This window comes from Pseudopodoces humilis, chromosome 1 (assembly GCF_049639895.1).
Source record: "Pseudopodoces humilis isolate 2021_Gansu_Grassland_sample_001 chromosome 1, ASM4963989v1, whole genome shotgun sequence".
In the NCBI taxonomy this organism is placed as follows: domain Eukaryota; kingdom Metazoa; phylum Chordata; class Aves; order Passeriformes; family Paridae; genus Pseudopodoces; species Pseudopodoces humilis.
Genome location: NC_142200.1, coordinates 143,622,645 through 143,646,381, shown reverse-complemented (window position 1 = coordinate 143,646,381; position 23,737 = coordinate 143,622,645). Strand labels below are relative to the sequence as shown.

At 35.2% G+C, this 23,737-nt stretch overlaps 1 protein-coding gene across 1 annotated transcript in view; it reads left to right on the top strand.

The window, feature by feature from the left end:
* The window catches only part of UBE3C (ubiquitin protein ligase E3C), a 69,663-nt gene that overhangs the window by 13,361 nt on the left and 32,565 nt on the right, over positions 1–23,737 (top strand). Inside the window, exons 3-15 of the mRNA XM_005528527.3 lie at positions 31–105; positions 753–899; positions 1,558–1,673; positions 3,090–3,247; positions 5,263–5,416; positions 6,207–6,427; positions 6,709–6,863; positions 8,702–8,889; positions 15,919–16,005; positions 16,616–16,773; positions 17,328–17,560; positions 21,340–21,444; positions 22,261–22,348. Of these exons, the coding sequence (XP_005528584.1) occupies positions 31–105; positions 753–899; positions 1,558–1,673; positions 3,090–3,247; positions 5,263–5,416; positions 6,207–6,427; positions 6,709–6,863; positions 8,702–8,889; positions 15,919–16,005; positions 16,616–16,773; positions 17,328–17,560; positions 21,340–21,444; positions 22,261–22,348 (1,885 nt within the window). The remainder of the gene's footprint in view (positions 1–30; positions 106–752; positions 900–1,557; positions 1,674–3,089; positions 3,248–5,262; positions 5,417–6,206; positions 6,428–6,708; positions 6,864–8,701; positions 8,890–15,918; positions 16,006–16,615; positions 16,774–17,327; positions 17,561–21,339; positions 21,445–22,260; positions 22,349–23,737) is intronic.

The following is a 23,737-nucleotide window of genomic DNA, read 5'->3' as shown; positions in this document are numbered from 1 at the left end:
TGATTTCAGTTTTCTTGCTTTGTTTTACAGGAAGAACGGCGGAGGCTGAAAAATGCAATAATAATCCAGTCATTTGTAAGAGGGTACAGAGACAGAAAACATCAAGTCAGTACCTGGTTATTTAATTAGAAATATGCTAAATAATTTTGCTGAAAATGAGACTTTCTAGTAATAAATAATTTTATTGAAAAATCATTTTGAGTATTTGAGAAAATGGAAGTTCCTTTTTCCCTCTTGACATTTTCATTTCAAACTCAGTATTTTAGTAAACAGATGTGTATTCTGCAAAGCATGGATGTGACTGGACCTGAGTGGGATCCTGCAATTTTTTTTAGCTGATAAATTGGATAAAAAACATTAGGTATTAAGGACTTTCACACACCAGTGGAGCTTTTAATTTTTTTTGCAGTATGGCCAAGGTGGTAGTTTGAGTCAAAAAGTTGTTCTAAGTTGGTGTTGGGTAGATTCTTCTAAGAAAGAGTTTTGTTTAAGTTTGTTAATTTGAGTAAACTAGACTAAAATGTTTCATGTAATAATGCTTGATAAGCAACAGATTTGTTGCAACTGTACTTTCTGAGTTACAGAATGGTGTTATGGCTTCAACTATGGTTTGTGTATATTTTGATCTCTTAACAAATGTGTTGTATCTGTTTTACTACTCTGCAATCTCCCTGGATGGGAGGCTGAAATTTTGCATCTCCGTTTTAAATCATAACCATTGCTGATACATTGATGCATGTTTTGTTTTTAAGTACTCTATCCAAAGAAGTGAATTTGATCGCTGTGCTAATTTGGCCCAGTCTGGAGGAACCTTTTCCACTGCTAATGGAGCAAATTTGACTCTTTTAGTTCGCCAGTTACTCTTTTTCTATAGGCAGAATGAGGATTCAAAGCGTTTGGTGAGTACTGTTACATACTTTGATCCATAGTCCTTGCATTTCTTGCACTTCTAAAGTAGTCTTTCACTTGAAAGTGCAATTTTCACTGCACTCTGCTGTTTTTCATTTAGTCACAATAACTTAAAATTAGATTTTACAACACATAGTATGTGAAATGAAGTCTTGAAAAAATCCTATGTGTATTATTCACAGTAAGTTTTTAAAAATAATACACTTCTGTTAGTATTTTAATTTTTAGACAGTCTTTCTGCTTAGTCCCATGGTCATTCCCAGGGTGTTTGGGTGATATTTTTTTCTCACTGTTCAATATTGCTGGCATATCAATTGCAAAGTCACTGCCAGCTTCCCTAATGTATGAGTATGTATGTTTCATAGTGGCTGTTAATAATGGACATGAAAGAATTATGGCTGTTTAAAACAAAAAAAAACACCAGGTGTTGTAACGCAGTCTTATCTTTGAAAGTTTAGTACTAGTGGTCATGGAGTTTATAATGAGTAACAATTTTTTTTTTCTCAACTGAACATGATTCAGTCTGAGCTTGTGTTTTTTAAGTCCTCCAAAGGTATCCACAACAGCATTGAAATATTACTGTCTGAGTTGCCATAGATAATAGAACTTGTCATTATAAACTGTAAACTTGTGCATATCTTGTTGCAGGTATGGATGTGTCAAAATTTAATTAAACAGAGTTCTCAGTTTGTTAAGCAATTGGATGGTCCAGACAGACTTACTTGCTTGTTCCAAATAAAAAGACTGTTGGGGCTGTGTTGCAGGTAATTTCTTTCTTTCTATGTGGTACTATGTAAAAAGTGTTCAGAAACTATGCTGGGCATTTGTTTGTTTCTTTTTGCAGCAAGTGAAGTATTAAGTGCACATTAATTTTATGTGGAGGACTGTTTATATTAAGTATCTGTTGGACATGGTATAGGATACCTGTTCTTTTGTAGAGCAAATCAAATGTTCTTAGGCTCTGTTGACTTTCAAGTTCAGCATGTGCTTAAGGGATTCTCTCCTAGGATAGGCCTGAGTGTGTTCTTAACTGTTTTTGTATGGTGATAACATTGGCAATATTTGTGGAAACCAGGTTTTCGTGGGAACTGATAGTGTTTAGGTATTATTATCTGAAGTAGACTAATGTTCCAAGGATATGCTTTGGATAGATGTTATTTTAAAACTAATATAATTTAATATGCCTTTCCTCGCTATTTTGAACTGAGGGCATATTAAGCAGTTACATTACTGGCTTTAGCATTAAATTTATTATTTGAGTGGGAGGATCGCAGGAAGGTAAATCTGTTAAGGTGACTTGAATATCTGGCAGCTATTATTATTACTATTATTATACAATGTATTTGTTCTTATCAATAATAGGGACTAGTTACACTCTGCAGAGCTTTAAAATACTTGCTTTTTAGAAAACTGTTTCATTTAAGTCACTGAAGCTTTTGTTGTTGTAAGTGTGTAAACTTGCATGTAGGATAAACAGTGACACGAGATACTGAAGAAGATTTGGTTGTTAATGTCCATGTGCAATGGGACACAGCTGTGGTGTACAATGGAATTGTACTTTTTCACTACAGTGGAAACTGTGTTTGTAATTGCAGCTCTTAATATGGGTGGGGAAGAAAGCACATTGTTAGGGCAAGTTAGGCCATACACATCTCGCACTAAAAAATACTTTGAATTCTAAACAGGCTCTTAATCATCAGAATTTCTGTGCTTACTGGTAGCTGTTACATAAGTAGCTTGTTAAAAGGGTGGGAATTGTTTTAATTTTAATATTTCAGTCTGTAATCAAAGATGTATTGTGTGAGTTATGCACATGATGTTCCCAAGCACCTGTTCCCAGCCTGTGTTGCTCTGGGGCTTTCATGGCTTCACTTGTAATATGGCTAGTGGTACATGTTGGTAAAACATGTATTACTCTTTGCTTCTCTTCCAGTTTATGCAGTAAACCTCCAAATTTTCAGATCACTCAGAGCAAGAATTTAGTAGGATTTAAAGGTAGAATGCCATATTCGTAGATACTCTAAAATCAGGAGTTATTATTATAAAGATGCCATCAAAAAGATGTAGCTAAACCACTGACAGCATCTGGAAACCATGTAGATAGAAATAAGTTACTTCAAGGTGAATGTGTGGTGAAATGCGAGAAATATCTTGTTAAATAATTGTAATTTCATTTATAGGCTACTGCAGAATTGCAATGATGACAGTCTGAATGTTGCACTTCCTATGAGAATGCTTGAGGTATTTTCATCTGAGAATACGTATTTGCCTGTTTTACAAGATGTCAGCTATGTGACATCATTAATTGAACAAATTTTGCACTACATGGTTCAAAAAGGTGAGTAGCTAGAACGAGAAGTTCTGGAAAAAAATCAGAAATTGAGCACCTGAAGCCCATATTGTTTAATCAAATTTGTCTTTACCACAGACATGATGAATAAAATGCTGCATTCATTGACCTATACATTAGGTGGATATTGTCCTTGTAATGAGGTCATGGCTTGAGAAATTACTGCTTGATTTCTTTGGAAATTCTGTTTATAAATTGAATATTCTACTAAGTTATTTATACAGACCTGTAACACAGATTTTGAGAGTAGGTGGATATTGCCTAACAAAAGCTTTATTCCAGTACCTGTATAACACTCTCACATGGAGACACACACTGTGGCAGATTTAAGCTGCAGTTGTGTAGAAGCTGGCCATTGTGTTGCAGTTCTGTTCTCTGTAAATGTTAATATTTGTTATTATTCTAGATTGGCATTACTTTTTCATCCTGCACCTTAGCAGAGATGTGGCCTGGCTTTTATTTCTCTCCTACCATCATCAGCAAAACTGTTTGCTAAACTGCAGTCAGTTTGCACACCTGTGCAAACATACCAAAAGTTAATGAATTGGATAGCTGGTACCAAAATGATGTTTAGTTGCAAAGAAACTTTATTATTCTGGAAATGTCCAAAATAAATTATTTTGCCTTTTTGATATGGTGGCTTGAATTTTCAAAAATTGTGGATCATGAGGAAAGACAAAAACATTTTGAAATAAATTTCTTGGGTCCAGCCTCTTTGGTATAAAATGCAGAAAGAGCATCTTCCAATCATTGGTTATTGGAATATGTCTATATAATATTTAAAGTACATTCAGTGGACTTGACTACCTAATCCTGTTACTAAGGACTGTATGTTGAAGTCACTATGAGAAAAAAAATTACTGTTTTTGTAGCACATTTATTTTACTTGCCTTGGCATAACAAAAACTGTATGTTTGTCTCATTGATTTTTATATAATAAATATGTCTTCCAAAGTGCATGTATTTGTTCTTTTAGTATAATAATCTGTCCTCACAAGTAATATATAAAAGTTTGAATTTATGGAATCATACATGTTTTACTAAAATTTACCTTTCTGATTACTTATAATGAGAACAAAAAGAAATGGTTTTGTGCAACTGCAAATGTTCTGTCTTCTAATTATTTTTGATGCTTGACTTGTAAAAAATCTGTTATCAGTTTTCATTATTGAATGTTTTTGGATGTAATTTGCCTTCCATGTGTTTCTGGTCAGCATTGCTGAGTTATTCCTTTATGGGGACTTCTACTGTGACAAGTTAGGTGGTCCCTGAGAAGGGTTCTTAGACTGGACTCTCAATGATGTGACACCATTTATGTGTTTACAGTGTTCCTGTAATTGTGGAACTTGTGTCTTAGTTTGGGAGTTCATTGAGCATGAAGGAAGTTGGTTTAAGAAGAATGAAATCACGTGGTTTCATTTGTACTTCAGTGAGACAAAAATAAATTACTCCCTATGCATGTCTTTATGGCATGGGTGATAAAAGTATTTTATTATTGTCTGAGAGAACCCTGTTCTGAAAATAGTGATTGTATTCTTCAGCCTGCTAAGGCAAGGTGGTCACAGAATTGGGACATTCTGCCAGCAGACTTCTTGCCTGTATGGTGCAGTCGTGTTTTGGAGTAGAGTGGAAAATGGTTCATTTCTGGAAGAGTGGAAGGACAGCATGACTAGTCACTTAAAGGAGAAAGAGAACATCTTTTTCATAAATCATTATTTTAAAATCGAATTATTCACTTCATCAGCAAGAATTGATTGATCTTTGAAAATCAAACTGACTCTGAATATGGTTATTTGTGAATGATTTTATAATGTGGTGTTTCCAAAGAGATTGCTCATATAGCCTGTTACGTGAATATGAATGTGATTTGGACAATTGTAAAATTGTCTTCCTAAGCTTCATATAGTGAATTATAAAGTATTTCTCAACTTAATTTGTCTTATTTTATATGGGAAAGAAGAAAAATAGTGCTGTGTTTAAAAATTATTTTTTTTCACTTGCAGGCTACTACAAGTCGCTTTATTTGCTAATTAACAATAAGCTTCCCTCGAGTATTGAGTATTCTGATGTTTCTCGTGTCCCTATTGCAAAAATACTTCTGGAGAATGTTCTGAAGCCATTGCACTTTACATATAGCTCCTGTCCAGAAGGTGCAAGGTAAATAAAGATAATATTAAACATTTCTGTACTCATTTGCTTTAGTCAGAGGTGCAGTTTGTTGTTGTCTGGTGTCCAGCCATTCTTTCAGTGCAGTTTGTTGATTCATTTGTACAGTAATGATTTTTTGGTAACACTGTACATCACTGAAACAATGTAGTTTCAGGTGTGTTTAAGAAAAAGGCAATAAAATGCTGAATGCTGCAATAAACAGAGCACAGAGAATAGCAAGTATCACAGTACATGGGAATGAGGGTGTGGAAAAGGTAGATGAGAGCAGAGATGCAGCTAAGGGTAGATGAAAAGAATTTTAGAGTTCAAAAGAACTTTGTGAGAGATGGGCTGAGGTTTATGGAGAGAAATTACTAAGCTTACAAGCAGAAAGAGTCAGGTATGTAGACAGAGGGAACATAAATTCAGGTTGTCTCACATCCAGTAGTGTGTTTTGTTAGAGTAGGATTTTGTGTAAAAGGGGTTTTTCAGACGTAATTTTTTTTCAATATTATAAAAAATGTATTTAACTTCAGAATAGTTTTCTTTAGTTCAATAATTCAATAGTTAATGAAGAGTTTAAAGGATAAAATTGCATCTATGATCATCAGGAGGAGGATTTAATGTAAGGAGTTAATTTTTGAAAAATCTGATGTAACAGGATGGAATTAATGGAGAACATCTTTGCAGTCCTCTTGATGGATGTGTTCATACTTGCAAAATGATCTATTATTCCATTGGTATAATTGTAGGAAATTTTGCCTGTATTTTCTATAGCAACAATATTTCTTCCTTTCAGGCAGCAGATTTTTGCAGCCTTCACAGAGGAGTTTCTGGCAGCACCTTTTACAGATCAGATATTCCATTTCATCATTCCAGCGCTTGCTGATGTGCAGACCATTTTCCCTTATGAACTCTTTCTGAATGCACTATTATTAGCAGAAAGTGGATGTTCAAGAGGAAGTGATCAAGCCCCATGGCTCTTCTACTTTGTGTTAACAGTTGGAGAAACATATTTGGGTGAGCAAGCTGAGTGGGCAGTTCATATTTTTTTTTGTATTGGAATTAATATGTTACATATTTTCCCAACACGTCTCACTTTCAAGTAAAAAGGACAGTCTGTGGATAAAAGTGTTGGAGAGATCTGTTCTGTTACCTATTCTTACCTTTTCATTATAAAAATGCACTATTTTGATAAGATTTGGCATAACTTGTTTTGGTCAGGTATTTCTGGTAAAATATTTTTTATAGCACAGTGTGATCTCACTGATGCTCTTTTGTTTCAATGTATGGTGTTCTAGGATCCCTTTCAGAGGAAGGACTTCTTGTGTATTTGAGGGTACTCCAGACTTTTCTCTCTCAGCTGCCTGTGTCTGCTGCTGGTACAAATTGTCAAGATGCAAACAGTGATTCTGAAGATGAGGATGAAGAGATCAGTAAAATGACAACTACACTGGTAAGCAGTGCAGAATTCCTGTGAATGGATTTGTACTGCAGCAGCAGCAACAGCAGATAGGGAAAAACATGATCCACTTAAGTCCACTATTTTTCCATAGGTGTAGAAGGAACACTGTTTGCTTCTTAAAGATTGATGATGGTACAGTGAAAGCAAATGGAACTGATTATTTACATTAAAGCAAACTCCTTACTATAATAATAGACCCTAAATTACAGATAGCATGTCTGTGGAAGTACAAAGCTTTTATTTTAAAAAAGGCTTAAAATTGCCTTTTCACATTTGTATTTTACAGAGATTTTCTTACTCTCTATTCTGTAGGTCCATGGTGATGCTGAGATACCATGAAATACACTGATAGTTTAGTATTTTAATTTCTTTTTCTCATGGAAAAAACTACAAGTTCAACTGAAGTCTTTATCCTGTAGAATAGGTCTGTATATACCCATTAACTCAAAAGCCCTCAAAGGGAAACACCTGCTTTCTGTAATAATAGACAGAGACACTGTTATAAATAGAATTTCTTCACTATAGTTTAAACTTAGAGTAAATCTGCTAACTTTAGCCTCCTACTACTCATATCAAGGCTTTGACTAACCAAAGTTGGACAGATGTAAATTCAGTAGTTTCTTAGTGGCCTTTACAATCTTTCAGAGGACACGGCCAATCAAAGGCTGACTTAGTGTGCACGCTTTCCTTCTAGAAAATTGGTGAGAAGTTTTTACTATGTTTAAAGTTCATTAAAAAAGAACTTAGGAAGAGCCATGTTGCCAAGGAGTACCTGCAGCATTTTAGTTGAGTTTTTTTAGATGCTGCATGTTACTGTCACACCAAAATCTTTACCAGTGTAGTATGAATAAAATACTTTAATTTGCCAGGTACACACACTGTGTGCAATGTAAATATTGGCAGTTTCTACTTGTGGCTTACAGATTGGTGATGCTTAAAGAGGTGATTAGGTAAAAACAGAGCAGTAATTTCTGTTCACAGATAACTTACACTAATCCATAAATCAGAAAAAAAAACCCTGCCCTGAGAAGGCTTTATTATATAAATATAAAAATTTATATAAAGGCTGAGGAGGCTTTATATAAATACTATTTATTGCAATATAGTTTTTTGTGTGTTTTTCCTGTGATTTTTTTGTATATATTCTATATTTTCATGCATGCTTGTCTTAGGGAAAAAAAATAGAAAGTGAGTGGGTGGGGAACCCGTCTTTCTTAAATATTTGTAACTGGTTAACCTATGTCCTTCAGTGAGCCTGACTGCTTTGCTCAGCTGGGAGCAAGATAATGATAGGAAATTAGGCAAAGCAAAGGTTGAGGTGGACTCAGTTGTATGCCAAGAGAAAGCATTGATCTTCACACACTGCTGGTACTACCCAGACTGAACTTTGTCGTCATCTGTTAACCCAAGAATTATGAATGTGAAAGTACTCCTTGTAAGGAAATTTAGAGTCAACATCCGTTTCTGGGTTTCATGTCCAATGCTGACTCATGTCAGTGGAGAAGAGATGATTGTTCACGTTTCATGCCAGTAAATGATTTTGCCTCATTGCATGCAAGTGTTGCAGAGCATACTTATAGTAGAGGCAGTATTTTCACTGGCCTCAGGGAAGGATGGATACCAAAGCACAACAGTTAACCTTCCTGGGGCTTTAAGTTGGCTCTTGGGTCTGATATTTTTAAGACCTGGATGTACATACGTGCTTTTGTTTCATTTATTGTACAAGAAAACTTCATTCTACTTAAATTTGAAAGTTTTTTTTTTTTTAATAGAAAAGGAGCTATCATTAAAAAGAATTAAAAGTAAACTTTCCTTTGATGTGTTTGTAGGGTGATGGGAGAATATCAGTCCAGTACATAACTGAGGAGTGCCTGAAGAAACTGGACACAAAGCAGCAGACAAATACTCTGCTGAACATGGTTTGGAGAGATTCAGCCAGTGAAGAGGTCTTTACCCTCATGGCATCCATCTGCCACACACTAATGGTACAACACCGAATGATGGTGCCAAAAGTCAGGCAAGTAGAAATAATGGTCATCTTGAGCTGTAGTACATACATCTAAAATTAGTTTTCTTAGATAGACTTGTTTTAAATTCCTTGTGGAGTTTTTTCTGTGTTTTATTTTACAACAAGCTGAAGTAAATTAGGATTTTGGAATTTAAACAGTAATTCCAGGTAAACCAAAGAGTAAGTTCTTTGTTTCTTACTTTTCTTATTGTTCACTGTGCCCTCTCAAGATTCTTGGAAGCCTTTTATTTGTTCTCTTGCTCAGAGGCAGTGGTGAGTGTCATTCTAGTAGAAATTTGACTACCTTGTTTTAAAACATCCAGTGCTGTGAATTACCCAGTCTCTCTGACTAGCTGAGCACTGAAACCAACTTGTTCACACCCTTCTTTAGTATATGGCAAAATCTCTTGCTACAAATTAAAATAATTCCTAGCTATTGGTAATCACTATTGCTTGGGGAGGGTTTGGCATCTGAGATAAAAATAAAGGACATGTTCATTTGTGCAGTATTCTTGTACAAAGATTGCAAACCACAAATGTTGGAACAACAGGAGAAGATTCTTGACCTTTTTATTATCAAACTGAGACCCATAAGTATTAACACTGTTGGGGTGCAAGTAGTTTTGAGTACCTATGTCGTTGCTGGTAGTAAAGTAAGTATTTATGGAATGTTGTAAACATAATTCAAACTGCATTGTAAACAGTGATACAGAAAACTAATTAGGTGCTATCTTAGCCCAGTGGTGTTTATAGCTGCTAGAGGAAGTAAGATGTCAGTGAAACTGTGATTGCTCGATTAGGGTAATTAGTTCTTTGTAGACTAATTGCATTAGAGCAGGATGTGAGACCCGAAGATCATAGCAGCAGTTGAATTAGTGTGCCAGCTTTATTGTTGCAAGTAGTACATTGCCTTGGATAGTAATTACTGAGCTGAAATGCATCACTGCTTTGACTGGAGGCTTGCTGGTGAACTGTGTGGAAAAGGGTGTTTAATGAATAAAGAACTCACCGAACTTTAATTGTATGAGTATGGCATCTATTTCCTCTGAGAAGCTGTGTTGGGTCTTTGCAGTTATTTGTGATAACAAGCTATTTATACATTGGATTAATTCAGGAGTTATGAAAGTCCTACTCAGTATCTTCTAGTAGAAAATAAATGACAAATTGTAACCTTTGAACAGCTGAATTTTAGAAGTAAGTTGTAGATAACAAGATTTCTGCGATACCAGTGCATTTACTCCCATGGTCAAAATGAACTTAATTTACACAGATATTTGGTAAATCAAAATAGGCATTTAATTACTGGTTCTGACTTAGAAGTCAGCTGTAAGTGCTGGGTTTGCCAGGGATCATCATTTCAGCAGATGTCAATCTTTTGTCCTATTCTCAGTGCATTTTAGACCTGGCCTAGGTTACCAAGCAGCTATTCTAAACATAATTTTTGAGTGTTTTTTGAAGGACAGATAATGCTTATTTGTGGAATTTAAAAAGATAGTTAATAGACTTTTTGTCATTAAGCTTCATTTTTCTTATTTGTCTGGTGATTTTTTTAATGCCCATATTTTATCAAATTTAATTATAGTCTTCTGAAAGCTACACTTGCTTTGAAACTTTTACATTACTTAATATCCAGTGTGAAGTGTATCTACTTAATAAAACTATGTAGAAATAGTTAAGAAAAAATAATTTATCTCAAATTATTTTTAATATATTCTAAAAGATTAGTAGTGCTCTTTTATTTCATGTTTGATATCATAATGGATCAAATGGCTTAAAATAGGTTGTTAAACAGACTTAGTTTATTTAACAGCATATACATCTGTAATATAAAATAATGATAAAAACATAGGAGCTTCAAATCTGAAAAATGGGATGATAAATAGAGTAATAATTGAAAATAATTTTTCAATAATAAAATTGGACTAAGATCAATTAGTCCAAACAGGCTTTAGAAGGGAGCAAATGACAAATATCTCAGTATTGTTTTAATAGTTCTGTGGTTTTTTTAACCTTCTTAGACAAAGATGAGATTTTCAGAATATAGACTTGTGTCACTCTGTTAAAGCTGAGTGCTTTTTTTTTTCTTGAGGTTTCTCAGTATTTCTATAATTTGACTGATGAAGGTGATATTGTGTGGTATTAGGAACATTGGTGGTCTTGAGTCAACTCGGTATTTTCCTTGGTTTTGCAACAGAGACCAAGACCGGAAGAAGATACCCACAAGTAAAATGTAGTTTTGAAAGGAGCAAGGCTGTAAAGTTACTTTCTGATGCTCTAGACAGGGTGGTGAGATCCAGAGTTGCATAACTGAAAAAAAACATTGCTTTGGGTTAATTATTAGGAAATTTGGTGGACACTGAATAATTCAGAGAATATGCAGTCAAGCTGAATTAAAGAAGGTCACAATACAAGAGAAACCTGATTGTAGCCTGTGTTCAGTAACCTGGATTGGAGGTGTAAAATAAATCCTGATTGTAAAGAGCCATTGGGAGTTCTGCTTGTTTTTCAAAAGGATGGGGCTTTAATCTTTTTACTATGAACTTGATACATATTACTGAATACAGTTAGTAAAAAAAAAAACAAAGAGAAAACTTTTGTCTTGGACTGTAATTCTCATAGAGACTTGCAAGACTTTTTTCATCAAAACTATACTTCAAATAAATAGTAAGTTCTGTTTCTGTAAAATATTTTTGACTTCATCTTTGTTACAAATATTAGACTTCATCTTTATTACAGCTGAGTATTAAATAGTGATGAGAGCTGTGCTGATACTGAACGTCAGTCGCTGTCAGCTGTCCAATCAGTGCCCCCGGGTCTGCTTGCCTTGGGTTAACAGTTCCATAGTCACTGTTCATCACTACTGCTTCCTTACTGTAGCATTGCTCATCTTAGCCTGTGGTTCAGAATTGTTTGGCAAATGCCACTCTGGTGGGATCTGAGCAGTGTCTTCATATGTGTGCTGAGATACCCAGGCCTTACATGGGGCTGGTAGGGTTATTCTTTAGGCAGCGTTCTGACACTGCTGTGTTTTGCTTAAAGCCAAAAATCATTGTATATGCAGTTTTAACCTTCTTTTTTTAAGCTTTGCTCTACATTCTTGGTCCAATACAGAAACAGATAGAAGCATATAGCAGCCTAAAGGGCAAGACAGTTCATTTAGCAGTGGCTGTGCTGCTGTCTCATACCTGTGACACCTCACAGTTCTGCAGTGACAGAATCTGCAGCCCCAGCAGCAGTGACCTGTCACAGGCTGTGTGAGCTCCTCTCATTCTGCTGTATTCTCTTCATTAACTTAAATGGTCTCAGTGGGAAACGGGGCCCAATTTATGACCTAGACTGAAAATCTTGCCTTTAACTAATTAACTTGTAGTGGTGCCTCAGCTAAATTAAGCTTAATGGGTCATTTAATCTGTCCCATTGCACAGGAGGAATTTGACACTTTTTTTAAACCAGAGGTGCCCAAAATGCTGTTCTGGCAAGTAGACATAAATCATATGGCCTTTGTGGACAATTAGATACCTAGAGAGAGAAACAAGGTTCTAAATAAATGATCGTTATGTACTTACTTTTGGGAACAGATAATTTAATTTGGTATGATTAAAACTGATACTTAACAGGAATCACCAAAGTGAATTTAACTCTATCACAGCCTGAGGCTGAGGCAGTGTGTGTTTTTCCACTTGAAAGTAGAAGAGAAATAGTTTTTTTTTTTCTGAAATGACCATGCTAAATCTTAATATTGGGCTTTATAGAAAATCTATTAATGAATCCATTACGTAAAACATGTATAATGATTTTATAATAAAGAAGTTGGTGGCATTCAGTGAGATTTTCAAGAAAATGCAAAACCTCCCAGTTGCAATGAGGAATTTAAACTGCTTGGCTTGTTTTTAGAATATTGCAAATATTGAAAATGAATAATTAGATTTTGCAAGCTTAGATAAAAATCAAAAGGTCTGTAATCTTTTTTATTTCTAGTGTTGTTGTTTTTTTTTTTGTGGGTGATTTAGTTTTTTGTTTGTTTCTTTTTTCCTTTAAAGGAAAAGGTGGTCAAGACTATATGGACACTCAAGCTTTATATTAGCTGATCTCTAAACTTCGTGGATTCATAGGGCTTTTTCCTTAGGATATATAAGCCATCCCTATACTCTTCTGCAGTTTGTCAGGAATTCTTGTACTCTATCATTTTAATGTAGCTCTACCTGGAAAGGCTGTTTTTAAGCAGATGAACATCTTTTCTCTGCCAAGGAGAGAAGGTAGATTTTGACCTATTTTGATTCTCCAGGGTTTTTTTACTTTTTTTTTTCTTTTCTTTTTCACAGTCCTTTTTTTTTTTGTCAACATGAAACCAAAAATTTTTAAACTTTATTACAACGATTTTGTGTTGATAAAACTTTTCAAAGCCGTCCTTGCATTTTGGCAAGGAGGCAGGTTTTTTTTGGTATTTTTTGGTTACAGTTGTCATTTTCAATGTGGAAAGCCAATTTCTGTACTTGGAGTGGGAAGGTAGCGGATTTTTTCTGCCATCTTTACTTTTGCAGTGGATTAAATTTCAGGTGAATCTAGTGATACAAATATCTTTTAACACATGGCCCAGTTCACCATTCTATGTTCAGTTTGCAGTTCTGTGTTTGTGTTCCAGTCACAGTACGGAAACTTTAGAATGGAAGCTTTAGAACTGATGAATCAACTTGCTTCATATTTACAGTTATTTCATACTAATGCAACAGGCTTTAGGTACCATCTCCTACCAAATGTGCATTTTTGTACTTAACCAGATTTTCAGGAAAGGGAAATGGGAAAGTTGAATGCATTCAGTATTTCTGGAACTGAGCCATGAAACAGAGCAGTTGCTGCAATTGACTGCTTGAATCACGGATATGGAATAAAAATGTCTAAAACTTAGGCAAAGGTTATTATTATAAGCTCTTAAGGTTTGTCCTTTTTTCCCCTTCATTACTGCTGAATATTGCTAGACTGAAAAAATGAATTACATTATGATAGGTTCATTGTCCATAATGTTTGTTCATTTCTGCTCAAACTGTTACATAATTTTCAGGGGTGATTGTGAAATTAACAAGTTTTTACTTGGAAGCTGCATGAGACCTGAAGGCAAGGTGCCAAATTACTTTTCGTTTTAAATATGAAACTGAAAACTGAAGGTCACTGAGGAAGTTTCTCATTTCAGAAACCAAGACATCTCAGTTATCGTTCAGATACTTAAACATTAAAATACAAATCCTTATTCTAAATTAGCTAGGATGAGACTGTCCTTACATTTTAATGCATAATTTTCACCAAATGTCACAATAATGTGACTTTAGAAAGGAATAGAATTCTCATGTATCAAATTCAGGTTGAATTTTTTCAAAAAACCACATAGTTAAAGTAGAATATAACAGCAAAGCTTATCTAAAACTGGCATTAGCTACAGTTACTTTAAATTTGATTCGGACTTGGTAATGTCCCCAATGTGCAATTTCTTTGAAACAGGTGAAACTCCCATCTCTTTTTAAAGGTGCTGATCTATGCATTTAGAATTCAAAGAGGCATGCTGCAAACTCAAGGTTGCTTGTTTCATTTCCCATTTTTCTGCACGGCCTTACTCTATTTTCAAAAGTCCCTGTACCTGTACAAAGGGTCCTTTGTGCTTAGTGAGGAGCTCTGCCCGCCTTGTGATGCTTTATCCTGGCACAGATCCTTGTCTGTGCAGCTGGTTCTGCTGGGTGCAGGTGAACTGGGAGCCTGAGGAAGGGACCAGCTGTGGGGTCAGGATTGAGACTGTGCTTGTTGGAAGGCAGCAGGAGGAGTAGCCAGCGAGCCAGGAGCCAGGGGTGTGTGGCACTGTGCCCTGGTTTGTGAGAGGGTGTGTAGGTGTTCTTGTGTGGGCGTTACACCGTTCTCCAATGTTTTTAAGTCTTTATTGATACTTCAGTTTTTATCCTTAATGAAATGTGTACTTCTTTTCCTTTTGCCATCTGGCAAATTTTAATTTCCATGTGGTCCACAATAAATTGTTTTCTGTTCCCTGCTCACACTTCCCAGCCTCCTATCTCTTGTATGCCTGGTCACAGAGTATTTTGATGCTGCAAAACTATTGACCACTGAGAGATGTTGTGTGTTTTACTTACTTCCTAATAGCAATTAGGAGACCTAGGGAGGTAGCATCTCGAAAAATTAACTGAATACTGTTCTTTGATACCTGAAAAATGACTGCTTGGTCATTTGGAAATCCAGTTTGGTTCCTAGAAGACATTGTTTCAAATGATTTTATCTTACATGTTGTTTCCTGCAGTGGGAAGAAAATACACTAGGGGTGACTTAGTTTCAGCAAGCTTTTTCTTTCTCATTTCTATAAAAAGTTTATCATACTGTAATCATGTCTGAAAAAATGAGGTTAAGGTCAATTCTGTATATAACTGACTTGTGAAATTACATATTTATTTTTACTAATTAATAAAAAAAAATTCAAACAAACAATAAACAATTTTCACTCTACATATGGGTTCATTTATGTGTAGCTGTTCTGACATTGTTCCATTTATGTTTGTTTTCTCTTTGCCAAGCTGAGTATACCAGTAAAATTGTTAGTAATTCTAACATTAATGAAGGTGTTTTAATCTGCCTTTTGCAAAAAAAATTTCTGTGTTTCTTACTGTCAGAAGAACCACAGAAGTGACTTGTTAACTACTTTGGTGTAATTAGAATTAAAAAAATCTCAGCTCATTAATTCAGTGTTACATTATTTTTATTAATATCTGTTGAATTCTGTGAACAACTGGAAATGTGGGTTTATGTTGTATTATTTGTTGTTGATTTAATGAAAATTGTTATTTTTGGTATAAGGTTTTGTATGGCTGGTTTTCAGCTTTTGGGGCTTTCACCGGATTTAATCAGAGTAAGGCCCGTCATCATGAAAATGTAAATTCAAGTTGTTAATTTCTGAGAGATGCTTGACAGAAAAGTTCTTATAGGAACGTTGTGTTTTGTGAATACAGTATTTTGGAAGACACAACTTAATTGAAATTCTTCTTACAGGCTTCTTTATAGTTTAGCCTTTAATGCCAGATTCCTGAGGCATCTTTGGTATTTGATATCTTCAATGACTACACGAATGATTACAGGGTATGTATTGTACTATTTCTGGAACTGATTCTTTGTTAAAATAGAGCATATCTAGTGAAAAGGTGATTGCTAGTGATTACTTATCTCCTGTGATTTCATAAAATGGAGCAAAATCTTGGGAATCATACAGAAAAATACTTCTTGTTTTAAATGAGTTGAACGTTTTGTAGCTCTTGAAGTGATTACAAAGACTAAAGCCCCAGGTCATTCATCCCAAGTGTGTGAGTTTTATCTGACACGCTCTGACTAGTTCAGAAAGAGACGGTGGCAGAACCACTTTCCTGGGATCTGAGGTACTGGACCTACAGATGTGTTCAGTGCTGACATGCAGAGAATTATTCTTTTTGCTTTGTGTCTCCAATGTATCTTCAGTCTGTATTAGTTAATGCCCAGGTTTATTTGTCATGGAGACACTGAGGTACCAGTGACAAGAACTTGTGAAAAGTAACCTTATTTTCCAATAATTGTAAATAATAGTTATTTAACTGAAAACACCCTTTTTATATTGCTGTTGGAGCTACTACCACATTATTTTACTAGAATGCTGAAGGTAGAACTTTCTTAGAGTATTTTATTAACCCTCTCTTTTACACTGCATTTGTATTTTAAGGTCTATGGTGCCACTCCTTCAAGTGATTTCAAGAGGCTCTCCAATGTCGTTAGAGGACTCTAGCCGAATTATCCCTCTCTTCTACCTTTTCAGTTCTTTGTTTAGTCACTCACTTATTTCTATTCATGATAATGAATTCTTTGGTGACCCAATAGAAGGTGAGTTTTGAACATACTAAATGGCAATGCTTTGTAAAATGTTTTTGTGTGAGTCTGGAGAGTTCCCTGGGCAATGATTTGCGGACATCTGGGAGGAAGGATCTTCTGGGCTGGCTTGCTGATGGTCCCCTGAGCACTCAGCTGTCAGCTGGCTCTTTTATGGTGATTGCACTTAGGAAAAAGAGGGAAAAATTAATGGTCTGCACCTTGGGAATCCTAGCTTTATACAGGGTCTGATATAGAAGTTCTTAATCATGATAATTTTAATGAGTTAGTGAAGAAAGTGAACTTCTTCTGGACTGAACCTGTAGTTTAATGTATAAATTTAACATAGCAGGAGTCACAGAAGAGATCAAGGGGATATAGTAATTAAAATAATTGTGACTACAAACAATCTGAAGATTTGATTTCCTTTCTAAATGTTTACTCATTCTCTTTTTGGGTGATGTTTCTTTTCTCTATCTTTAGATTGTGTGTGTGAATATTAAAGTTTAATTAAACAAGTGGGGTTTTTAAAAGTCATTTAAGGAAACTTAAGCTTGTGTTTCATGTAGTTGTAGGTCAAAGACAATCATCAATGATGCCTTTTACACTAGAAGAGCTTGTAATACTCTCCCGCTGCCTTCGAGATGCGTGTCTAGGAATCATAAAGTTGGCTTACCCAGAAACAAAACCAGAAGTTCGTGAGGAATATATTGCAGCCTTTATAAGTGTTGGAGTTACAAAAAACGCAGAAATGCAGCAATGTATACAGACAGAACAGAAAAGGTGGATTCAGTTGTTCAAGGTAAATTGTGTCAATTTTCAGAATGTAGTTGAATAAAATCTTCATGATTCTGCTGAAGATATGAAATTGGATATTTTTTTCTCTAATGTTATTGCTGTTGCAACAAGAAATATGGATTTGGGAAGATTGCTGTTTGGTATATGTGCTGAACTTCAAGTAACTAAATTCTGATAACTGTAACAAATTATGTTTTTTTTTCTTCTGTCAGCTCAATTTTCTTCTTGTCTTGTTCATGAAACAGTTACTGTGTAAAATACAGGGTTTGACTCTGACTCCCATTCAGCAAGGTGCTTAAGCATGTAGTCATAATTATGTATAGGCATGAAATTCTAACAAAATCTAATGATTACTCAGGTACTTCTGTATTAGAAGTATTACTAGTCTGTAGAGACTTCACTGTATTGGTACCATGCTGTATTAGTTTTTTCGGTGTTCTAAAACCTTTTGGTGTCCCCTCATTTTGGGTTTGCTAGAGTACTAAAGGGAAGGTGACTCTAGCTTAGCAAAAATGAATTTAATGTATATTCTTTCTGGATCTCTACCAGTGTTTTTCTGCTGGTTTCATCCTAGCTAAGGCATGAGTTAAGAAAAGCTGAAAATGTTGGTGGGAAAAAAAAAGCGCCCTAATATAACTGTTCCTGAAAAAAAGGAGTGCTTGACTTGTCATGAAAATTCTGCAGCAAACACATCTAGTCAGCTAAAATTGCTCATTAAAGAAGTGGGAGCAGAAGAAATGCATTTTCCAAATTGAATGCTAGATTTACAGTCTGTTTAATACTGGCGACCTCTCGCACACTAATGTTCAGTTCGAGTCATCAGCTGTCCCTTTAGGTCTTTTATCACTGCTTTTGTCAAGCTATCTATTTAATTGAAAGAAGTTAATTGAATGAAAATGATCAACTAAGCTTGTATTAATATTGCTAATGGAACTTTCTTCTTGGCCATGTTTGGAGAAAGATGTCATGCTAGACTTTAGGAAAGGCCCATTAAGGCTTGCACTTAACCTGATGGGCTAATTAAGGAATGCTTATTCATTCTACAAGTCTAAGGTAGCCTCTATCCAGCCTATTCTGCCTGATTTTACAACACATTTCACTTACGAGCATAAGCATTAATAGCAGGGAGAGTAACTGATAATGTTTTGATTGCATTGAATACAGTCCTAATGCACCACTGAATTTGTAATTTGCACAGATTTATCTAATATATGTTTGCACAATATAATTTAATTCCTTGTCTTTAAATTGCCAAATAAACTTTTGATTTAAAGGTCACTGATGAAACCCCCAATATATCTTTTTTTCTGAGAAAGATGTCAGAGTGGGGGTATTTTTATGCATGCGGTTCATATCATGCCTCCTTCTTTTCACTTGCTTTAGTTCGTTATTCTTAACCAATCCTCGTGTAAATTGGTGGATTTCAGGTGAATTTGATCATATTTTGCTGTCATTCAGAAAGCTGTAAAATCCTGAGTTACTTTGCCCCACTTTGGCTGTCAGAAATTATACTCATAGTGGAACTGTCAAAACTTGGGTGCACTCTTCCTATGTTCAGGAGCCAGGGTTGTCTTCCATCAGCTGAACTGGAAATAAAAGTCATGGGGGTATCTGGAAGGCTGCAGTTCTACCCAAAGAATACTACCAAAGCTTCCCTTGTTTACTTCTTCAGAAGCATGTTTGTTGTTACAGATAAAAATTGAACGTGGCTAAAGTTAATGTCATTGAGAAAATTCCTGTTCATAGCACTGAGTCTTTCCTGAGGGCAGCAGCAAAATTGCTTCCTGCCAGTAAGCAGGCAGCAGTACCTTCTTCCAAATCAGTAAAACAAAGCTAAAATAGTTAGTTATAAATTCAAGTAGAAAATGCTTTTTCTTTGTTTTGCACTATATCAAATATATCTATCAAATATATAGGATTGACCTTTGCTAAAGCTTTTGCAAGCTACTGGCTAAAAAAGGGCACATTCCTTCCTTATCAGTTGTTCTTTTAATTTCTTTTTCCTTTTTTCTTTTAACTCCTCGCTTCTTTAGCTTATTTTCCATTTCTCTGGTGTTTAGTGAAATACGTATGTGTATATATGAAGTGAATGAAATCTGTATATATATATGTAGACACATGCACATGGATGTGTAAATATAGGCTTTGCTTCTGCAAGGTAATGGTAAATCTGGAAACAGGCTACTGACAATGATGTGCATATTTGCTAACAGATTGGAGGTCTTTGGTAAGATTTACATGTGCAAATGTCTTCATTCAACAGAATCACCCATTTTTGGCTTGGTAGAGTGATGAGTAGTGTCAGCTGTTACAGATTCCATAGAAAATCTTAAGTTATGAGTACATGAAAATGGATTTAGTTGAACAAAGGAATTATTTCACTAATATTAAGCTAATCCTGTAAAATCAAGTTTCTAATTTTGTTGAGTTTTAATTTTAAATGCTGCTTGTAGTGGACACTTTATTGGAAGGAAATCCTCATTTTAATGTTTTTTATTGTAGTACATCTCTTTCCATGAAATCCATACTTATGAAAATTTTTACAAAGAATTGCTGAGTTAGGGTGGCAGCTGAGTTAGCATTCTCAGTACCCATACATTCTGCAGGAGAAACTTCAATTTCACCTGCTCTGATCCAGCTTCCTTTAGGGTTTCTTTTAGCTACTTGCAAAATATTGTATTTTACATGGTCTTCATGTGAATAGTCTTTTCTGATCTTACTTTCCTCTTTAAAAATGTTTGCCTCACTTACAGTGGTAATGGGACCAGAGAGCTTCAATGACTCATGTAACCTGCACTGAATTTTATAAGGGAAAGGTGATGAAAATTCCCATGTAATCAGACAGTACCTTTAGTAGCATTCTTTGTTCTGTCTTGAATAAAGACATTACCTTAAAAACTGGATGTTAAAAGCTCTTTTGTGTAGCATCTAGACACAGAATCCTTTAGAAGACCCATTAAACTTTGTTACTCTTGACACCTGTCTATTAAGACTGTCTTTTAGCAAGATTATTTCAGAAAAGCTCTGTGTACATTTTTTTCTTATTCATTTTTCAAGTGCCGTACTTTAAAGTTGCCAAACAGATGGCTGTTCATTGTAGCAGTGATAATGTCTTTTTAGCTTAGTAATTTACTATTCTATTGATTGCACTTAATTATGTTTTATGTAGTGGTGAGCGAACTTGATTCAGCTTTGGGCAGAAGGCATGCAACCAAGTATGGCGGTTCTGCTTGAGATGGAGAACTTGTTAGCTTGGTTTCTCTGCTTTTATTTTTTTTTCTGGGTTGGAGGAAGCTGCCAGGAAAAACACTAAAATTGCAAAGATACCCTAGTGACCACAATACCAATTTTTCTCAGCCTCTCCGTTTTGCTAGGAAGATAAAAGAACATTGTATACATACATAATATACATTGTGTGTATACTTGGTTAGGTGTCTTTTTCTTTAAATAAGTAGTTTAATGTTGATAATGATTTGTTTGGGCTTCCCTGAACTGGCATGCAGCACTTTAGGTGTGCAGTGCTGCTAAATCCTATGTAGTCCCAGTTTCTAGATTTTGGAGTGAGACTTTAATAAGCCAGTTTTTTTGATGTCTTGCAAGTGAACCATGATTACTTAATTTCTCTCTAAGGTATTTAAATCTAACAGCAAGTTTTTGTGAGTTAAAAATAAGTGGCAATTTTATACTTTATTGATTTTTTTAAAAGAGCTTTTGCTTTGTGAATTATGTAATTTCATGCACAGTGCTAAATGTATATTAAATGTCTATGTTTTTGACACCTAGGTCATCACAAACTTAGTGAAAATGTTGAAATCTAGGGATACAAGGAGAAATTTCTGTCCACCAAATCACTGGCTCTCAGAACAAGAAAACATTAAAGCAGATAAGGTAAGAGTCATATCCTTTTCCACAAAGCCTTACAGGTGACAAATCATCAGTGGTGAGGTGTTTGATTCCTGACAGTATTAGTGATGTTGATGTTGCACAGATTGTATGGTTTGAAACCTGGAATAGTGTTGCTTTTCTCTGATGTAAGAGTCTTGCATCTGTTAAGAAACTTGTGTGTTAAACCATGTTTCCAATCCATAAAGGGGAACTTGCCCTACAGTGCAAGAGTGTAAATCACTTGCATGTATAGCAGAGGAGAATTGGAAATCTGGTAGCATTTAGTTGCATCTTCTCATAATAAAAATGCTGAATGAAGAAATCACTCTGTAGTGGGGAAATTTCTCTTCTGAAATACAAGAAAATTTGGCAGCATTTTCTGTACTTACCTCACCTAGAAATTACTTTTTTTTTTCTAGAAGCTTTTGAAAAAAATGACATTGATCCCAAAAAGTGTGTATGTGTGTGCAAAAGAAAAAGCTAATACCTGCTGTGGATTAGATTCCTTTGAATCGTGACACATGCTCAATACAAAATAAACAGAATATTTGACATCTCAAAATTCAAAGTCAGCTTCTTTAGCGTCCTAAATATCAGCACTGAATGTAACATTGTGTAGTATTTTTAAATGATCCGTGGGATTTATATTGTTGTTAGTTGTGCAGTTTGCCTGTAAGGCACAGGAAGGTATCAGCAGAAATGAAGATGTTAATGTGTTCAGACAAAGTCCTGCATGTACTCCATGTACTTAGCATGCAGTAGTAAATTGTAATGTGCAATTAGGTCCTGTTTAACTGTGAAATCCTGTTAATTTGTGAGGTCACACAGCTGTATGTGCCATCGGCCAGACACGTTTGGAGAGTCAGGAGGATGGGGAGAATAGGACCGCTGCAATCTACTTTGGATGGTAAGACACTGTCTATGCAATTTCAGCATTGCTAAGTCAAAATAAGACTTTGCCTTATGCAAAGAAATCTGTCTTTCCTAGAACTCAGTTTTGTAGTAAAGTCTTGGCAACCAAAAGCAAGACAATCTTTCATAGTTTTGGTTAAGATATTTTTAAAAATTGTGTACTTTTATGCATGTGTGTATATCTTTAGAATACTTAATGTTATTAATTTAATGATTTCTTAGCCCAAGCTTCTGCTGGTGTTGATAAGGGAAAGGATGAGGTGGAGAAATTATGTGTTTTTAAAATAATGTATTAATATGTATAAAAGACAGTTACATAAAATAGAAAATTGATACGGTTGCAGAAGATGTAAAACATTGAGATTTTGCTTTTACTGTATACTATAAAGAAACATTTTCATTATGTATTAAACTGTAGCAAACAGGCTTTGCATGGTAAATATTGATTCCCATTTATAAATATTGTCTCTAATTAGATAAGGCAGAAACTTAAACCTCCGAATTACTCAAAATATCTGAATTTTATGGAACTTGCAGAGAAAGATTAGAGAATGGGACAAACTTAGCAATCAGGGTAAATTTACACTAGATTTGTTGTGCCAATATGCTTTCTCATGTAGACAGTCTGTTTTTGCCAGCTTTTCATACCTTTTCAGCTTCGCTATTCTAGAATTTTACCTCTCTGTGATCAGGTAAAATATTGATTAAATCACTGGCACTTGTGAAAAATTAAGAACTAATTAAAAATGGGGCCTTTAAGTGGCAGAATGATTCATCTACAAGGGTCCTTACTTTCTTTCAAGATGATGCAATCTGCTTGAGTTAGTTTAGCCAGATATAGTAGATCATGGAGAGACTCTAGCCTTTGAATGCTGCTGTAGGGTTGTACAGAATTAAGAGCTTTGTCCAGGGTTGAAACCTAAAGACTTCTAGTGATAATTTTTATTTGAGTGGCTATGATGGTAAAAGTTCATTTTGATTACCTTATTAGTGTAGTTGCCAGATAATAACTAGTTGGCACAGTTTAAGTACTGCTGAGAATTTTTAATTACATATTTTTTCAGTTTAGTTTCTTTCTTTGGAAATCACCTCTTCTCCACATCAGCAATCCTTGTTTTTCCACTGACCTATGTGACTCTCCACAGCTGTTTATACTGTCTGGATGTTCTCCACTGTCAAACCTATCCACATTTATCACATTCTCCTGGTCTCCTTGCCCTCATACCTACAGTACCTTGAGCTCTCTACTGGGTCTTCCTTCCCCAGATGTCCCCAGTTCCCTCCATTTTGTGCCTCCTGTGGTGTAGGCAGTTGGGGGATGAAGAATGCCTGTGCTGTGCTGGTGTGAGCAGCTGTGTGCCCTCCTTTTCCTGGCTGGCTTCAG